The 20360-nt window shown below is 39.6% G+C and overlaps 2 protein-coding genes across 7 annotated transcripts in view; one reads left to right on the top strand and one right to left on the bottom strand.

Moving 5' to 3' along the window:
* PRIMPOL (primase and DNA directed polymerase) overlaps positions 1-7185 on the bottom strand; it is a 16263-nt gene extending 9078 nt beyond the window's left edge. Inside the window, exons 1-4 of one of the 5 annotated variants that reach the window (XM_069013855.1) lie at positions 7029-7185; positions 3149-3333; positions 2014-2105; positions 873-1014 (exon numbers count right to left, since the gene is read on the bottom strand). In XM_069013855.1, coding sequence (XP_068869956.1) covers positions 873-1014; positions 2014-2105; positions 3149-3328 — 414 coding nt within the window. In that variant the 5' untranslated portion in view covers positions 3329-3333; positions 7029-7185. Of the gene's footprint in view, positions 1-872; positions 1015-2013; positions 2106-3148; positions 3334-4519; positions 4575-6723; positions 6809-6831; positions 6912-7028 lie in introns of those variants that run through there. The other 4 variants (XM_069013851.1, XM_069013850.1, XM_069013852.1 and 1 more) reach the window with 4 other exon arrangements.
* Positions 7117-20284, top strand: CASP3 (caspase 3). 2 transcript variants are annotated; one of them, XM_069013860.1, is made up of 7 exons: positions 7117-7171; positions 12492-12584; positions 14446-14570; positions 15065-15193; positions 17004-17179; positions 17676-17793; positions 18858-20284. In XM_069013860.1, exons 2-7 carry the CDS (start codon positions 12508-12510, stop codon positions 19082-19084), a joined length of 852 nt encoding a protein of 283 aa, XP_068869961.1. In that variant the 5' UTR covers positions 7117-7171; positions 12492-12507; the 3' UTR covers positions 19085-20284. The 2 variants fall into 2 exon arrangements, with proteins under 2 accessions (XP_068869961.1, XP_068869960.1); XM_069013859.1 differs by having other exon boundaries at positions 7123-7212.
* The last annotated feature ends 76 nt before the right edge of the window (positions 20285-20360 follow it).

The raw sequence follows: 20360 nt of genomic DNA, 5'->3' as shown, positions 1-20360 counted from the left end.
GCTCAGATCCCCCACTCAGCAAATCCAAAGTCCTCTTCTTAACCTGAGGAATCACTACATTTCAGATAATAATGGATAAATGCCTTCAGATTCTCTCTCAATTAAGGGTTCTTTATGAAGGAATGACCTCAATAATCTTACTTTAGAGACATGTAGGTGACTGAAGTCTCACAAACAGACATCCACTCACGATGAGATTTTATTAAAACAGAAGATATTCTTCTAAAAACATATGAATGCCATATTGCACTTGCAGAGAGCTCATTTTCCAAAAATGTTCGCAATAAAATGGAAACTGCACTCATTAATACAATTGATAATTAGCAAATTGATAATTTAAGTTTAGGTACCAAATTGGTAGATGCAGTCACATGATGCTCTCTACATCATAATTTAACTAAACTACAATGAACTGTCATCTAAAGAAACTTTCAGGAGGGATTCATCTAAGCCTTGATATACGACTGCACCATCAGGCAAAGGGAATGAACTGAGGTTTATATGAATGGAACTTTTACTGATGCCCCTTTAAAGAGTACCTAAACATTCCTTCAGTTTTACAGCTTTGAAGTGGCAGAGCACATAAAACAATCTTCAAAAGTAAACTTACCATGTCAGTAAACCTACCATGAATAAAAACGGTCCAACAGCCATCATTCTTTATTTTTGTCTCTCAATTATATTTTTTGTCTCTCACTTTGATTAAACCCTTGCTTTAATTAAAACAGTATTTTTACTTAATTAAAAATAACCACTGGGTCTACAATTCTTTTAATTTTACTATAGCATAATCAAGATAAAGTGGTAAATACTTTGGTTTCATATTAAATTAACAACTAATTCATCTACAACATGACTTTGCTCCAGTTTACCTCAATTAACTTCATGACCATACTCTTGCCATCTGCACCAGGATTCGCTGGTTTGTAAAACTCCAAATCAAAATAAAGTTTGCAAGCATCTTTTTCAGGAATTACTTCATAGCAATGCATAAGACTTGTTTTGTAACCTTTGCTAAGGAAAAAAGATGATAAACATTATGAGTGTGATAAACATGCTTATCAGTTGCAAACAACGTCCCACATATTTGATTCTGCAATCAACCACCCATATTAAAAAATGTAGTATATATAGTATACTACATATATATAGGCTACTATATATAGTAGCCCTATAATGCTTTGAAAAATGTGTAAGTAACATCAGCATCAAATATCAACAAAGATTATTTGTCTGGCGTAGAATTTAATTTTGTAAAGTATTCTCCTCTCCATACCCCCCACCCTGCCCCAGTCTTACAATACATACAGAAATGTTGTTGAGAATTCAAGGAACTATGAAAAATACAGAAAAGAACTTAAGTTATCACTCATATATCTTTAGCATAAACAAAGAGATTACATAGAGTTTTTTAAACTAAATTTTAAAATAATCTCATTTTCAATTTGAGAAAAAAATCAGGCTTTTTGTATAAAAATTGACTCAGATTTCTTTTACTTCATAGCCAAATGTTTTATTGTAAAAGAAACAAATGGGGGGAAAAGTTCAGCACATGATCAAATTGTCAATACTTGGAACTACATCATGCAAATGCAAACCCATAAATCAGGTACCAGACATCTGCATTAACACCCACTGAAACTGCTGTATGACTAGTCAGAGAAGTATGGTTTTGTCACATGTTGGCACAATCCCCTGAGGAAAGCTGGCAGCAAAAGCAAATCTACTGCTAATAAATTTCAGTTCAACAGACAGAGTCCTTAATTCACAGGAAAAAGTGGCAACCTGCTACTCAAAAGAAAGTTGAAACCCGCTATAGAACATACTGTTTTGTCCTTATGAAGGCTTTTCCCATTGCCAAGATGAAACCTCAGGCAACCATTACAGCTCTGTGCTGCTCAGAGCAGAAGCTGGCTCCTCGGAATACCTATCCAGTGACAGCTCTTACTAGGTAGGATACCCAGTACAGCACTATCTTTTAGTAACATACAGGATACCTTCTCAAATACTCACGTGTAATAAAACCAGAGCTCTTTATACGTTGTCACAAGGTAAAATCTCTGTCCATTCTGTGTGTTCTTTTCCAAAGCAAACACATGAACATCCTTTTTAAATAAAAACATTGAAGTTTTATTCAAAGAACCAGTTTAAATCTTCAGCAGTTCCTACTTGGCATCAACCAAAGGCTAGTAAGTACTAGAGAACTATAAGCAGATCTCTTATCCTTTTCCAAGCACAATAGCATCTGGTTTTAATTTAGAACATCATTCTGATTTCAGTTACATGGGTAAAACTTTGAAGCTTTTCTTTGCTGTGCATTAATGTAAACTGTTTTCTCTGTAAACTCTTGTTTTTTCTGATCAGTGGCAAGTGCATCTAAAGGCAGGAGGAACCATGTTCTGAAAGGAGCAGCCTCATGGACATGAAGGACAGTACAAGCTTTATGGCAAATATTCTTCAGACATTATGTTGTTTAGAACCAAGAATGGAAATTTGAGAAGAAAACAGAAAAAAACGACTGTCAAGCCAATGAAAACCCATTTTGGAAAACAGGCTGCCAGGATTAAATACCTGAAACAGCATGGAGAAAAACACAATACTTTCTTTAAAAATAGCCATCAATTTGAAAAGTATTAAACTGAAAACAAAGGATACCTTTCACACAATATTTATTTGGCTAATCACTTCTAATCATCTGAAACCTGCTACTCAGATGCCACTGGAGAGTTGTATTGTTTGTATTTAGTCTCTGCCTCTTCTTTATCTCTTTTTCTTCCTCATTTTTTTCCTCCTCTTTCTTCCTACTCAATTCTCACTACCCTCACTACCTTCACATTCTCCAGCCCACCCTGACAGCTTGTTCATCTTGAGAAGAACAAATTTATCACTACAATGTTACAGAAAAGTACTTCTACTGTTTGAAGCTAACACCACATATGAACTTGTATGTTAGAACAGAACTAGCACTTCTTAAAGATACCTCCAGGGCAACATGACCTACAAAGACAAAAAAAAAATAGTTGCTGTTTCAGGATTGGGAAGAAAAAGATCTTGCAAACTGATAAAGACTGCCCACAGCAATTTTAAATGGTGTTCAATCTTGAAAGTATATAAAAGAGTAGAGACATTTGCCTAACATATAATATACCTCTTTGCAGGTTTTTACATAATTAAAAGCTTCAGCCTGTCGAGAAAATATTTTCCAAATAGAGGATGGCATAGAGGGTTTGGACAGTCTTGGTCTATAAACCGTAGGAAGAGGGTTTCTTTCATAGTGAGATGCTCGTTCTTCCACTTTCTTCAGTCTTTCTTGCCATTTTCTCTTCATTTCTCCTGAAGCAATTACAAATAGTCAAATCAGTATCAATTTCTGTTTGAAAGTCAATTTTAATTTTAATATACCTTGTACTCATCACTGCCTTTGATTCTGGTTTTGTTGAATGTAATTTATTAATTAACTGGGAGTAGTCAATATTCCAAAATCAACACCCAGCCCTGCTATGATGCTTATTTTAATAATAAATCTCTCTACACTGTTTTGGAAGTGCAAGAGCTTCATATTAATGCTATCAAAGATAAACACAACAGAATAACCACAGTAAGGGAAGGCCTAGAAAGTTTTATTTTTGTCTACAGAATGGTATTACACTCCTCAAAAACTATATGAACTGTTGTCTAGGCACATAACATTAGTAAGGAGTGAATACTGTTACTTTGCTTTATGGTTGGGGAGACAAATGAGATAATTAATTTGTATGGTAGTACAATACTTGAGTTCATAAGAAGAGCTAAGACTTCAGTGACTCTAGCTCTGAGCTCTGTATCTCAAAGCAAAAGAACTGAAATCCAAAATGAGGGCTCATTCTCCACTGCCAACCTTTGCTATTGATCAGTAATACTTTCATCTGCTTTAAAAGCTCATGTACTTTTCCCAACCTTAAAATAGCAATCTTATCTCTTTTCAAGAAATAGAACCATGCAATAACTCTTGCTATCTTGAAACCTTTAAGCTTCTAGTTCCATAGAGTAATCCAAATGTTGTAGAGTAATGTAGTAAAGCATAAACACACAAGTGGAACACCTGCAAATCAGTAAAAAGCACTGCCAGGAAACTGTGAAACAGAGGAAGAGAGGCAAGAAGTAACAAACATGAAGGGGAATCTTCTTGTTTTGCCCAGCATAACTACTTGGTTCTCCTAACAGCCCCTGGGTTGTGGCGAAAGATAAAAATGAAACTGAGTGTATTCAGAGGTATTCAAACCTTTAACAAGCTGGATCCACAAGGTGAATTTAAGTATTTAAATATTCTTGTGGGGCCCCAAAGCCCAAATTTTAGATTCTCTCATTTCCCTCTCCAAGTTTTCGACAGTAAAAGATCTTGGACACATACATTTCTGCCCACTGTTCTAAGCCTGCCCGTGTCTTGATAGTCAGTGCCTGTGTCATGTCTAAGTAACAGAATGTTTTTTCTCTAACAGGGGTCAAACATTATCTCTATTGACCTTGTCAATCTTCTGACCTGTGCATTTTCTTCATTCCCTTTTTATGCTCTTAGTTTCTTCTCTGGGTATGAAAAGCTTGATTATAGTCAGCAATCAGCATTTCTCAGAAGTGCTAACAAAACTTTCAGTTTCATTTTCGTGCTGTTGGCTGTAAATTAACTGGGTGCAAAGGACATCCCTACATCAGCACTTTCCCACAAGGTGACCATTAAAAAGGGAAAGCAAAGGAGAAGCCCCATAATTCTCTATTAAACTTTCTAGTTATATCAGGCCGTATTTTTGCAGAAACACAGCTGGGAGGGTACCTGAACCTGGGAGAAGGTTGATGACCCTTACTTTAAACTGAAATCTATCATGGTTCTCGTAGTCCAAACACTCAGACTCTCAGCAGTCAAACATGTCAAGTCTTTTCAAGATAACTTCAATTCCTGTGTGAACTATAACACAACGCATCTATTTAGAGCACATAAAATTTACACTCACAGACCAGCCTTCTGAGTTCACTGGGAAATTCCCACTTCATATCCCTCTCTCATGTCCCACCAGAAGTAAGGGCAGTACTTATTTTTGTTTGAATTGACAGAAAGAAATTTTGTCACCAACATGTTTGGACTTCAGTGTTATTGACTCAGCAGCGTGGAGAACCTGGAAAAATGTCTCCTGAGCAATGAGTTAAAGAACTTGCTATTTCATTTTCCCTATTTTATGGAAGACTACTTCTCCATTTACTTCTCATGACAACAACAAAACATATTATCCACACCTACTGACAGATGAGACATGCAAATCAACTGCTACTCAAAATAACATTACACTTGTTTCCTGGCTGGTGTATCATGCAACATAATTCTATAGCAGAATTCATGGTCCTTGACACAAATAAATCCATGAGATTTTCTCCCAGATACTGATTCAGCCTTAGAGGAACAGATTAAATTTCTTAACATTAGTGAAAATTAACTTAGCTATCGTTACATTGAGCTGACAAGTGGCATACTAACAAACACTGCTCATCTTCCCTCAACAACAACGAGCAACAGATTTTCATCTTGCCCTCCAAAAAGAGGAAGTGGCCTCTACAATTATAGAATGGGTGAGGTTGTAAGGGACCACAGTGGGTCACCTGGTCCAACCTCCCTGCTCGAGCAGGGTCATCCTAGAGCACATGGCACAGGATTGTGTCCAGTCAGTTCCTGAGTATCTGCAGTGGGGGAGGCTCCACAACCTCTCTGGACAATCTATTCCAGTGTGCAATCTGTTCCTCAAATTAAGATTGCAAGTGCAAAATTCAGTATATCTGACCTGGTGATAAGACCTCAAAAAGTAGGTTAGTACCTGTTATGAGAAGCTGGAATATATAGCTTCCAATGTTATCTGACTTCTGCTACTGAAGGTTGATGTACAAATATGAAACCAACTGACCTGAAAGTTGATGAGGAAGCCAAAATTACCCCTCAGCATCAGAGTGCTATTGTGCAAGGCAGGTCTGTGGGCAGCCAGGGACATTCACCATGCAGGTAGGCGAGAACTCTGCCTGAAGGGAAGGTCCTGCCGTGGTACAGGCCAGCTCACCCAAGGGGATCTTGCTCACTGAGGTCTGGAGGGGGGCTGCTCATTTAGTAATTGTCCCCACAGATTACTCTAGCTGGCCATTTCCTTTACAAACCACCATTCTGTCAGAATCACAGAATATTCTGAGTTGAAAAGATCATCTAATCCAACTCCTAGCCCCACGCATGACCATCTCCAAGAGTCACAATGTGTACCTGAGAACGTTGTCCAAATGCTTCTTGAGCTCTGTCAGGCTTGATGTTGCGACCACTTCCCTGGGGAGCCTGTTCAGTGCCCAACCATCCTCTGGGGGAAGAGCCTTTTCCTAATATCCAACCTGAACCTCCCCTGACACAGCTTCAGGCCATTCCCTCAGGTCCTGTCACTGGTCACCACAGAGATCAGTGCCTGCCCCTCCTCTTCCCCTCACGAGGATGTTGAAGACCTCCTCGTGAAGACAACGAGGTCTCCCCTCAGTCTCCTCTTTTTCAGGCTCAACAGACCAAGTGACCTCAGCTGCGCCTCAAGCAGCTTCCCCTCAAGGCCCTTCACCATCTTCCTTGCCCTCCTTTGGACACTCTCTAATAGCTTTATATCCTTCTTACATTGTAGTGCCCAAAGCTGCACACAGAATTTAATATGAGGCCACACCAACATAGTATAAACGTACCAGAACAGCACATTTGTTTCAGCAGGCACAGGAACTCAAACAACAGAGCAAACCTGATAAGGTTTGGGTTACACCATTCACACCCAAGAGCTACAAGGGCAGCCGTACCTGGCTCAGCCCTCAGAGCCCGCAGGGCGCGGTGGCTCAGCGTCCCCCCGTGGGGCCCGTCCCGGAGAGCCCCGCCGGGAGAGCAGAGCAGAGCAGAGCAGAGCAGAGCAGAGCAGAGCAACCACCCCGTGCCTCCTCAGGCTGCCCTCGCACACCTCCCCGCGCCGCCGACGCCACTCCCGCCGTCCCAAACTCACCGCCAGTGCCCGCTGACGGCCGCCATTGGAGGGGGGGCTGTCCGCCCGGGCTGCCCGCCCTGCGCGGGGAGGAGCCAGCGGGGCGCCGGCGGGCTGGGCAGCGACGGGCTTTTTCCGCGCCGAGCAGCGCATAGTCAAGCAAGGTTGGAGCAAGCAGGCGGCGGAGCCGGTGCTGGTGGAGCTGGTGGGTGGTGGCGCCGGTGGGTGGTGGCGGGGCGGGGATGCGGGCGCGCCGGGATGCGGGCGCCGCAGCGGCGGGGCCGAACAAAGCCGGGGGTGGGGGGGTTTGGACGAGGCTGTGGCTCTCCAGGTCCGTCTGGCCGGCCGCATCTCTCCCGGAGGATGTCGGCTGCGGGGAGCAGGAGGGAAGCCGCGTTTCGCGCAGGGCGGGCCCGGCTGAGAGCGCCCCTGCCCCGGCTGCCTGCGGGGCTCGGCCACGCAGGCCCGGCGCTCGGTCGGTCGGTGGTGCGGGCGGATGACCCGCGGGCCAGGCGGGAGGAAGAGCCCGCGGTGCCATCCCAGAGCCCGCCGCTTCCCCCTGCCCGGGGGCAGAGCGCGGAGCCTCAGGTATTAGTCTTCCAGAAGCTTAAGGTAGCTAGTTTGGTCCCTTTCAGCCTGTTTTTGTGGAGAAGCTGCCGAAACGGGGCGGGGGGTGGGGGGGAAAGGCGCTTTAAGTCTAAGCTGCTCTCTGGTATCCCCTTGGCAGACCATTAACTAACCGGAAATACGGGGTCAGAATCTGTATTTGGATCTTCCAAAACAAAGCGTGTTAAACCTCGTCTGTACCGACGAAAACCATGCTTGTGGTCCTGGCAGCCACTTGTGACTAACTTTTGAGAGCATGTAAAAGGCGCTGCCCGAGGTGTATTGTGTCCTGTTTCTTTCCTGCTGGGCTGAAGGATAGAGCTGGCCATCTGTAGTCTTTTACCCTCTAACTCATAGTTCCCTCCTTTAGATATCTGCTTGTCAGGTGGTAGGTTTCAAACTAACACATCGTGTCCTTGGTATTAAGGAACTAGATATGGCTGTTGCTTATAGCGGTGGTGATGGGGTTAACAGGTACAGGTGAATTAATAAGCAAGGGTCCCATCTACACTCGGAGTCATTTCAGCTGATTTTACAGCTTCATGCTGAGTACCTAAAAGTCTGTTTGCTTTTGGAAGATCAGAATGCTGACTCAGTGTCAGGGCTTTCCAACAACTACATCAAGACCAGAAGTAATGTGAAGAGCTGTCACATGTATGGGCCTGCTTCCCTCAGTGGTAGCAGTGTTTAGTAGGGGGATAGTGTCGCACAGAAAATTTAATGGTATCTTTCAAATGTTGTTTCATATTGTCAGCTTCTATATTTTCCTTACATTATTAGTCAGATAATTATTGTTTAGCATTATACATTGTAGAGTGGAAAATTTTTAGTTTGCATGTTTGCATTAGTATCATGTTATGTCGTGTATATGTTTGTGTACAAAAAATACCTTCTTTGAATGCTTGACATTTTCTCTTGCAGTCATGTGAGATGGAGTACTGCCCTTTTCTAATCTTGAAAGAGATGTTTTACAATACTGATGTCAGTTTTGAACATATGTTTTAGTAGTGCTACAGTCTTTGCTTTGTAGCAGCAGATATATACTGAACATGTGTTGTCTTCTGTGGTTTGCATATTTCAGGATCCAGTTGGTAACTAAAGACTAGTTATTTGCTTTCTCCCCTGTCTGAGAAGCTTTGGTATTATTTTTATCACTATACCATTTGTTTGTCTTGTTGGTTGTCATTTCAAATAAATATTGCTTTAAAAAGGAACCTGGTGGTTCTTATGGCAGTGGTGACACATGATGCTGTGAACTTATTTTCATTAGGTCTAGGTAGAATAAGTGAATCCAGGCTGGAATGGAGTAAAATGTTGTTTTATTTATTTTCCCGTCAAAAGAAAAGCATTGGAACGACTGCATTTATGTAGGGGAAAAAATATTTTTGCTCCTATTGGTGTACAGAGAGACGTTGGTCATTTTCTGGTGGCTTGCAGAGCATAGCTTTGGACCTTTTCAAGCCACTTTATTTCTTACTACTTAGTATATGTAAAGATCATTGTAGTGTCATCTTTATATTTGTTGTCTCTGTCTCTTTTTTTTTTTAATTGTATTTTTTCAGATAAAGTATTATAAAATAAGCTTGCTAAAATCTGCAGAATATGTTTTGCTAGATTATAAAAATTATGTTGCTCTTTTCATGGACTTTTTTGTATTTCCTTATAGTTGAAAGCTTGTCTTACCTAAGCTTTCAGAGAAAATAATATCAAAGAGCAGAATAAAATACATTTTTAAAGCACTGTCGTGATTTCTTCCCCCCGCACCTCCCCCCACCAGGATGAGATCATCCTCCACAGGGAAATGCATGGCATCACTGCATTACCTAAAGTCAGATGAGGCAATTCTCAGTAGCCTGTTAGAATCAGCATCATCCTCCGCAGAGCATTGCTGTTACCCTGATCGGTGCTTTAGAGCACAAAATACCCTGCTGGTTCAAACGCCCATTTGAGTGCCTAGCAACAAAAGAGAGATCTCTTTGTGGGTGTCTTTTGTTCTTTAAAGAAGTGCAGGTGACTTGGTGCCTGAGGGTGCTCAGGAATTGATGGATATTAAAAGTGAGTTACAGATTCTGTTCTGAAGATCAAGCATGCAAATTTCAAATAGTTAACGTGTTATAACCAGTTTTTCTAGACAATCCGTATTACTTCTGCAAAGTCTCTCAGACAAGATCCAATTGTGATGAAGTAGAGTGCAGTAAGCTCTAACACTTCATTAAACAATTGAAACTGTAGGCTGTGAACTAGGCCTGCAGAGGCCTTAGTAAGAAATATTTTTATGATATGGTATTACAAGTTGTGCTTTACATTTTTCAGGAAGAAAGTACTATAGTTTGTTGTAATTGCAGGTTTCTTCCAATTTCATTGTTTCTTTGGTGCTGGATCAAGGACAGCAGTTTTAGAGCTTTACATTGTAAGGTTGCAGAAGGGTCAAGGAGATAAGTCTTAATTTAAGGTCGCTTAAATGTTGAAGATCTCTCTTAGTGTTTGCATCCTCCTTGAACATTTATGTTGTAAGAAGCATTCAGTGCTCACAGCCAGTTGGGTCTGCAGTTTGTTTAGTTAAGTCTGCTGCTGTTCAGCAATTTGGTTGGAGCACACCTGATGTGAGCCCAAGGCAGCCTAATGAGCCACTTACCCTCCCTCATGATTCCAGGGGTTCATCTGTTGGCCAGAGTGTTAGCTTTCCTTGTACTTTGTCTGAGACTTTCTCCAAGTAGCTGTTGGGAGCTGGCCACAGGTCATGGAGGTACATATTTACTAGTTTACACTCTCTCCTTCATGTACTTCAGCCCTGGCGCTGCAGAACTTCATAGTGCCAAACAGCTGGGATAAACACCGGGGATTTTAGCAGAAGTTGATTTCTGTGCTGACACAGCTACACTGCTCCCAGTACACCTGCTAGCTGGTTTTGATAATAGAGTTGGCACATGATGCTGTGCTTTTTTTATATGGTGTGGCTGTTTATTACTGTTGTCAGACAAAGAACAAATGAAGGAAGTAAACCATTTCCCTGTCTCTCTTATTAATCCCAGCCACATTGAAGGGTTTGGGTTGTGCTCTTGCACAAAGTTCTTCTCCAGGAGAAAGAGCAGTATGAGTTGCATCAGAACGGCGGGTTGGTCTCCTTGGATGTTTTCCTACAAATTTTGCTCAGGCTGAGAGCTCAGGAGAGCTGAGAACCAAAGCCAAGGATGATTGCAGTAGGGATGGTTGAAAAAGTCAGAAACTCCTGGAAACTGGGCTGTGCTGGAGCAGGAGAACTTACAGCATTCTTGTCAATGAAAGCCATCCTTTCCAGTTCCTGGGGACCAGAAGCTCTGCGCTTCAGTTAGAGCTGGGTGCACACACCAGTTGTCACTGTAGACTAGACTTTCTGGCAATGCTGATGTTCCCTGCCATAGAGCACAGGGTTGGATCACTGTCATGCCACAGGTCATAGGCATTTGAATTGCCCTTTGGAGCTGCTTGCCTTTTTCTTCCCATAGGGTACTTTTACTGAATTAGACTTTGAAGTTAGGATGAATGAATCCAGATCAAGGTGCTAGGCAGTCAAGTTCAGCATTGTAGATTTAGTTCTTGCCCCATTATACTGTCTTTAAAGTAAATTTCTAAAACATAATGATAGAATGTATTTTAAACATTTTATTTCTAAAATACCAAGCTTATTTACTACTTTACGAAAATGTATTTTCAGGAAATTTCCTGTTTGCTGCATTACATAATACAGTTGCAAGTGTGGAATAATTTGGTGAAGAAGAAGATTTAATTACATCAGTGCTCTGAAATAGTATTCAGAGTAACGTTGAAGATCTTTTGAAGCCACTAAAAATGTAATGTCTTCCTAGAAACAAGTTAAGAAAGAAGGCTATATATAACCAAATTAGTGCTTCTGATGCATCAGTAATCATTGCCACGAAAATGGGTGTTTGTGTTATACTAACAAGAGTATAGATATGAAGTTGAGACTTAATATAATATCGTGATGTAAGATGGCAAATATAGTTTGCCCTAAAGAACCTAAGCCTTGAATAAGAATCTTCATCATATCTGTCCAGCAAATCTTGCTACTTGCTCTGGTTACTTACACCTTCTTATTTACCATAAATGTATCTGCTAAAGTAAGTTTTTGTAAAATTCTTGCCTTGTAATGCCTTGTTTGTTTCTTGAGGTCTCAGCACTTCTAAGCATTTATTACTTTGTCTTATGATGCATAATTGTTTTCTGAAACTTGAGTTTAAGGTAACTTTTGGCAGTATGTTCCATGAGTATGCACTAAGTAACCATGGGGGAGGTTTGATGATTATAAATTGATTTCTGATTTGGTACCCATTATAATTTATTGTCCTGTGCTCTCATAAAAGTAAATAGCCCACAGCATAGTGTTCATTTCATCAACTGTTTAAAGTTACATTGTTGTGGTTTTATTTTATTACTATTGTATTTGCCTTCACATACACCAGTTGAAATGGGATGCAGTGATGTTTTCATTTGAAATGGAATGTAGAGAAATGACTCATTTCTCAAACTATTATGATCCAATTTCTAATCTATGTTAGTCTTTGCACATATCTAATATCTTGTATTGCTTGATTTTGGTTCTCAATTTCTGATGCATGTGGGGACCTTGCAATATTTTAAAGATTGTTATCAATTTTTGTGTCTTATCTTGCTTTTTGTAGGTGTTTTCAATGATTTGGTCACAGGGATCTGCAGACTTTTTCTCACAGTACTTTTAGAAAAACATTTCATGTTCTTCTTTCAAATATGAAATGTGTAGGGATTACTCAGAAATGCCTTTTTTTTTTTTTGCCTACTAATATCTTAGGCTAAAGTTATTCTTGAACTGTCATAATGCTTCTATTTTCTTGCATTTTCAAGCTGATAATTGAAAGCAATGATGACAGACATAGGAGATGGACCACATCTGGGGGAAGATCTGGCAGATGCAAAATCTATTCCAAGTTTTAAAGGGTAAGTCAAGTGCTTTTGGTTTAAGTCCTCAATTTAAGTCTTGAGGAATCTTGTGCTGTAATGGAAAGTAAGAGCCATAAAAGAAATTATGCTAAATGGAAAAGTTTTGATTATTGTAAATTGTAATAATCATAAACAACTCTTAGAGTTGTACTGACTTTGAAAATATACAGTGTGGGACAGAGCAGGCTGCATGAATGTACAAGGAACTAAAAAGCAAAACACTTTAAGGTGCAGCTAGGCTTAGCTTAACAGTACTATCAAGTGCTTAGCTCTTCTCAAGAAGAGACATCCATGTCTCACCCTAGGATAAACGTTCACATCTTTCTATGCAGTGCTCCTAGAGCTGACCTGAGCCTGTAGAAGACAGCTCAGCTGCTTGAGCTGACCTGCTGTAGAGTTGTGTGTGTGGAAGCAGGAGTGCAAGAGGAGCTTAGGGAGTGGAAGGGAGGAAACTCAGTCCTGCCAGCTAGTTGTTACACTGATCTAGCACTGTCATCAGATTATGCTCTAGGAACTTAATTTGACTCTTTTTAATATTTCAGTGAAAAATTAGGTTTTAAGAGCATTATGGACCTTTTATTTGTAAAATATAGTATGATTGCAGGCCCCAGTGTTGTAACAACTTACACTACACGTGTGCTTAAGTGAGAAAATTCATACCAGCTTCAGCATCTGTGGACTGAGTAAAATTGACAGCTGTTGCAGAGTCATGAGTGGTGCGGGGGTTGTTGTGCTCATTAATTGGTGTGCAGAATTACAGCTGCATGTAGAGTCTTGGTCCTTTGTCGTGGATGGAATGGATGCACTTCACTTGTAAGAGAGAAGAAGTAGCAGTGGGTTTATTGATATAAAACAGTGATTTAACAACCTTCAGTAGTAGGTACAGCCGTGGTTTAACAAGATTCCATGGCAAGGTACACTTGATTATTTACAATATAGAGGACAGGGTCAGATAAAACTGTTGGAGAGACCCTCCTGTTGAGATCTTATGTTCAGAAAGGACAAAGGACTTTTAAACTCCTTCTCAGAGTGAAGTCTGGGTGCAGCTGGATTAAGACTTGGTCCTGGACTTGGTCAACGGTTTACTTCTAAAGGATTATATGTGCACAATCAATCCTTTATATCATGTAGCTAAGATTTGCAGCTTTAGCATGCTATCAATTACTTATCTAGAAGCTGTTGTGGTGAGGTATCTCTCAGCCTCAAGGAGAAACCTACAGAGGTATCCCTTCTGGAGAGGAGATCCTGGTGGGCAGCCTGCTGCATGCGGAGTAAGATAAGTGACTTACAGTCATACTTGCATATGAGCTGTATTTTGGGATGGTGCATGCTCAGCTAGCCCTTAGATGTTGGAGAAGACTTATGGCTCTCAGCTATTGTGTTAGCTATCTCCCCAAAGTCTCCCCAATAGCCATCATGCTGGTGGCTATTGCTTAAGCAGAAAAGGAACGCACATTTGCCATATCTTTTTAGGTTTTGAATGCTTTCTTGTGAAAATTCAATGATAATGACTTTCGGTTAGAATTCAGAATAGATTTGCTTTCTCGGAGCTAACCTTTCCTCCAGGTACATAGATTTCAAAAGATGATAGTAAAAAAACCCAACTGATTTTTTGTTGATACAGTAATTGGCATCCTTAAACTAAGTTTTCGTATTCTCCTGTGCAGAGGCATTATAATTTTAAACACAGTTCTTCCTTGATTCTTTTAATTTTAAGCTTGTTCCAAGTTCCACAGAAGGTTACTACAAATGCAACCTTAACACTTTCATTGGGCTTGCTAGAATAGCCTATTATTGTCATTATTTTGAAAAAAGAGATCAGAAATTAACACCTAAATTTTGTCTGGTTTGTATACAGAAAGAACCTACCTGCTAGCAAGTCTATGGACTCTGGAATTCTGCCAGACTACAGTTACAGAATGGATTATCCAGAGATGGGGGAATGTATAATAATAAATAATAAGAACTTCCACAGACATACTGGTACCGCTTTCAAGTTTTTGACTTTTTTCCTTAATTTAGATAAACTAGTGTGTTACTCTTCAAAATTAAATATGCAGACCAGTTCTGATTGCACTCTAAAATTAAGTCATGGGTGTGATTCATTTCAGTCCATTCTTCCAAATATCCATAGAGGGACCACATTAGGGTATAGCAGTAAGGAGGAGGAAAATTGATCAGCAGTACAAGTCTGTCTTACCTTTTAGTCATGATTTCTATTTTGCAAATGGAATTTTTCTTATGTCCTTAAATAGATAACTAGATGTAAAAATAAGATATAGATAAATCTACAATACAGGTGCAGAGGGTGGGAGATGGTGTGCACATGTAACAGTGCAATGTTTTCTCTGTTAGAGTGAATCTGGAATAATGGAATATTTCAGACAGATACAGGTATAACCGAGAAGAGAATTTGGCTCAATCAGGCCATGCCATCTATATAATATAAAAAAATAACACATTTCCCTTATGTATAGGGATGCTACCTCGTTCAGGGACAGATGCAGATGCTGCAAGTGTCAGAGAAGTTTTTATGAAGCTGGGATATAAAATAAAGATCAACAATGATCTTTCATGTGGGGACATTTTTAAGCTGTTGAAAAACGGTAAGTTATTGCATGTTCAGTGTGTGCATTAGGTCAACCATTGTTTCCAAATACATCTCTAGCCCTCACTTTTTTCTGGGTTCTTTTAGATGTTTCACACCTTCTGGTGATTTATTGCTAAGGATGACATGTACATCACAGTTTCTATGTTTATTCATCTTTGCTGTCTCTTCATGTTTTGTGTCATGACTGTTGTCTCCATATCCTTTCTCATCTTCTAAAGAAGGCTGGAAAAAAGGCTGAAACTTAAATGCAGACTGATTTGTATTCTGACCCTGGGATCACTGAAGCTCTGTGAGTTGCAAAGAAAACTGCTAGATTGGGTAGAGGGGTTCTGTGCTAAATGATCAGTGGTGTGGCCCAAAGAGGGGTTCTGATTGAGGGACCAGAACTGCAGGTGCATGGACTGAATTTTCTTTTGGTTAAACAACTCACATGTTGTTTATCTTGTGAAACAAAACACCCTTCTCTCAAGTGAGAGCTTTATACTACTGTGTTAGTCCTGCTTTGTTTGGACTTGGCTACATTTAGACCCTTACATTAAATGGTGCCTGGAGGTATCAGTAGCCCTGGAACACAGGCCATTCTAGTCAAGTCATGGAAGTTCTCTGCCATGACTGTGACTCATACCCACTAGTGCTCTTCCAGACTGTTCCAGGTCACACTCAGACAGTAAAAGTATTCCAGTGATTATTCCCAACAGCAGTTAGCCTGCAGCAATCCTGGTCTTGGTTTTTGTTGGTTTTTTTTGTTTGTTTTTTTTAATGAAAGGGTTTATGCCAGAAAATGTTCCCAGGTATGGTTAATTTATTAGTATTGTTGCAGCTGGTCTGTTGACAGTAGCTGAAAATGTGACTCTTCTAAATGCAGTGCTTGTCCATAAATTGTAGAGATGCCTCAGTGTACATCACTTGAGTAAAGTTGAAACAGTTAATTTATTCCAGAACAGAAATTTAGTGGTTTGGTAAGCACTAAACAGTAAGACTTCAGATTTAAGGACTGTTTTCATTTTTCATCTACAAACTCTTACATCTTTCTGAGTTACCACTCATAGTTTCTTTTGGATCATTTTTTTAAAACCTTGTTTGTCTTTTCATAAATTTGAAAAAATCATCTTGGTCCTCAAGTACATTTCCCACAATGTCAGGCAACAAAAGACATTGGAGAATTTAAATTCTGTGCTATTTGAATACCACAAGATGGAGGGGGAAAAAAAGTATAAATCTACAAACACTTTATATCAAGCTTAAATAACTGTAAGTACAAAATTAAGAGGATTCAAAAATCTTTCTAGACCTCACCACAGGTAAAAAGTGAGCAAGAGAAAAGTGTACTGCTAGTGCCTAGGTCCCTGCAGGAGCAGCAGCAACTGTCATGCTACATTTAGTTCCCATATAATCCAAGTAGTCGAGGCATCCCCAAGTGGAAAGAGAGGTAGGACTTCTCCATTCTTACCCAAAACTCAGGATGTTCTGGCAGTCCAATCCCAGATCACAAGACTGGCCATTACTGCATGAATGAGGTGTGCCATTCAGACTTTGAGACACTGTGGGAATACCTTTTTTGTCTCCTTACAGTATTCCTGACCTAGCTGTGTGACCATGTCTTGCAATGGGTAGGGTTGGCCCTTAATTTGGGGTGTCCTGTGCCTAACCTCCTGAAGTAAAGTAGGCAGGCAGCTTCTGTTCAGAAGTGAAAACTGCAGGTTTCTAAACATGTGAATTAGTTCTTCTGTGACATAGGAAGGATCACATGTTCAAAATTTTTAGGGAATATGGGAAGTTAAGATAATTCTCTTTTTGCTTTCAAGTTTCTGAAGAAGATCACAGCAAGCGAAGCAGTTTTGTTTGTGTGTTGCTAAGCCATGGCGACGAAGGATTGATCTATGGTACAGATGGGCCTCTTGAACTGAAAGCACTAACAAGCCTTTTCAGGGGTGACAGATGCAGAAGTTTAGCAGGAAAACCCAAGCTCTTCTTCATTCAGGTGATGTACAGCTGAACAATGATCATCAAATCAGCCAGATAGTTAAAAAAAAAAAAAATACCATTTCCCACTAATTATTAGTGCAAAAAGTTAATCCTTTCTAAAGGATTTGAATGCAGTTGCTCTCAAAGTAACATTCTCTTCAGATCTAAAGTGGCACAATTTTCCCTGTTAGGTAGGCAGTATTTATAATAGCTGCTATTGCACTAATTCTATGTATTAAATGAAATCTTAGGCAATATTTAATGAGTTTCTGAGTGCACTTTTGAATGAATATGTCTTACCCAAGCTATGTAGCTGATTTAAATAAATGTTACTGCTTTTCTTCTGAGTCTGTCTAATGGAAATGTGACTTATGAAGTCTTCTTATTTTTGCGGGTTTTCAATCATGATATATTATTATTTTTAAAACACAAAGTATCAGTATTTTCATAATGATCACTGCCTTTATTTTTTAATTTTAATATTATTTTCCATTCTTCCTTCCACCAAATAGGCTTGTAGAGGGACAGAACTAGATTCTGGTATCCAGACAGACAGTGGATCAGAAGAAACAGTGTGTCAGAAAATACCTGTAGAAGCAGACTTCCTGTATGCCTATTCTACAGCTCCAGGTGAGAGACTGTCCATGTCTGCCTGCACTCACGCTACAAATTAAAGTTTGGAGTTGGACCTAGTCAGTGGGTGACTTCACTTGTATGGAATGTCCCTTTGGTCAGTTTGGGTCAGCTGTCCTAGCTGTGTCCCTTCACAGGATCTTGCCCCCTCCCAGCCCCTTGGCAGGGGGAGTGTTGGAGAGGCAGCGCTGCTCGGCAGTGGCCGAAGCACTTGGGTGTTACCAACACCTTTCCAGCTACCAATGCAAAGCACAGCACTGAGGGCTGCTGTGGGAAAATGCTCAGCTAGACCTAATACAATCTTTCATGGAAATGTGTATTTACTTCCCTCAATCACATTTTTTACCTTGATTTGATTTCTTTTTGAGGTGGTTCTGAGGCTATTCTCAGTTCCTACAAAACCCCTACCAAACCCTGAGTATATCCTTCTCACTAGCAAACCCTCAAACGTTCATCTGCTGGAAATTTAGTTAATTGGAGTTGTGCAAATAATGTACAGCAAGACGAAAAGATATTCTCAGAGAACCAAACAATCAGATATGCAGAAGTGGATGATAAACACCATCATATTATTTGTCTATCCAACTGTGTTTGCATTGCATCCTTAAGCAAAATTGGTAGTGGCAGAGCCCTTCATAAGTGCTTTACATTTCCACTTAGTAGAAGTAGGTTCAGTCTTTAATTCTGCACATATTCCTGAAGCTAGTGACACTGAAACCCATTTTCCATCTGTACTGTCACCTCTCCTTTGTATTCATGTACTCCATGAAAAATAGTTATTAATGACTAAGCTTGCTGCAGCAGAAGATAGTTTTCCTGCCTTTTGATTTTCTTCATACTTAAGGTTTTCTTAGGTTATAGAAGATGACGGGATTAGAAAAAAATTTTGAGTTGGAATTTGTGGAAATTATAAAATCTAAATGTTGCTGATTGGTGGTTTTGAGTTTTTATTTTAAAACACTGATTGCTATTGGAAACAATGCATTGTTCCCCTAATTGCTGACCTGTCCTGTATCAAAGGCTGCTCCATCTGATCACTTTGACATTGCTCTCTTCCACAGGCTATTACTCCTGGAGGAATTCAGCTGAAGGCTCTTGGTTTATTCAGTCACTGTGTAAAATGCTGAAGGAACATGCAAGGAAACTTGAACTCATGCAGATTTTAACTCGTGTAAATCGCAGAGTGGCAGAGTATGAGTCCTGTTCAACTCGACAAGATTTTAATGCAAAGAAACAGATTCCATGTATTGTCTCAATGCTCACCAAAGAATTTTATTTCCCTTCCTAAAATAATTTTTCAGTTCATGTTTTTATCTGCATTTTGTATGCAATATTAGTACAAAATACGACTTTTAGATCTGAGTAACTGTTCACTACTGTGTGTGGCAGAATGAAGTGTCTCAAAGTTAGATATATGTCTGTTGTTAGAAGTAAAACATACTGTGGCTGTGTTAGAAATGCAAACCTGAGTAGCTGAAGCAGATTTGAAAGTAGTGCTCTGAGTATCGCAAAAAATGAGGAAGGGGAGACTAAAGAAAGATCAGATCATTTGCTGGAGCTTTTTGGTGCTACATTTTACTTTGCTGAAGGGGCTGAGAAAAGAAACAGTTCTTGTAAATAGTTTGGTTTCGTATCTTACAAAGAAGATTCAGAATGTCAGTGATGGTAATATGATAGTAGTGTCATCATACATTTCTTAACTCAATTTCTTGAAGTTTAGGTTATAAGTTAACCTAACTATTTTTACACTTTGGGCATAAACTGTGGAAAACAGCCATTTCATATTTTTTGCATACAATTACAAAGCATGTTTAGAGAACAGTCAGTTTTTCCTGATAATTCCTGATAATTTAATAACTTTGTGTATGGAATATTAGATAAAGTATTTATATCAACATGGTAGCTGTTTCAAAATAAATTTTGTATTCTGACCTTGAAGCTGAGTGCCCAAGGGACCAGTCTTCCAAAATGTCTTTTTCTTCAGCTCTCTAAGGGTGGAGCTCTTGGGGCATATCTGGGACCATAAGAACCAGTGCAAAAGGAAGTCTGCATTCTGAACAGTGTGCTTTCCTCTTTTTGGCCTTAAATAAGAGTGGCTTTGCTCTGTGCATACCACATGTAATCTGTATGAAAACCTAGATTTGTGGTACTGGAGAAATTTCACTTCATAGCTCTTAATTTCCATTGAGTAAATTACAAACTTCAGCTAGAATATGTTAACAAACAGAAAATCGTTATCTCTTGACTCTGAATTTTGTGAAACAGACTTTTACAAAATTGCAAAACATTTTTGCTGATATTTCAGCTTGTAGCAGTCTTTTTAAGATCAGTGGAAGACAGAATATGAAATTACTATAGGGTGCTTGTAAAACAAGACTTGAAACTCTTTTAAAATTGTGTAGCAAAAACAATGTTGGCAAATTGATGTTCACTTCCAGAGGCATTTGGTACTTGTTTTTTTTAATTAAATACTGTTTCTTAAATTGTATCATGCTTTTCAATGTGTGTCATTTGTTTAGGATCTGACAGCTTTTGCTGATTAATTTTAACTTTAATTATATCAT

The sequence above is a fragment of the Aphelocoma coerulescens genome, chromosome 4 (genome assembly GCF_041296385.1).
Source record: "Aphelocoma coerulescens isolate FSJ_1873_10779 chromosome 4, UR_Acoe_1.0, whole genome shotgun sequence".
NCBI classification, from domain to species: Eukaryota; Metazoa; Chordata; class Aves; order Passeriformes; family Corvidae; genus Aphelocoma; species Aphelocoma coerulescens.
This window is presented reverse-complemented; position numbering and strand designations above follow the sequence as displayed.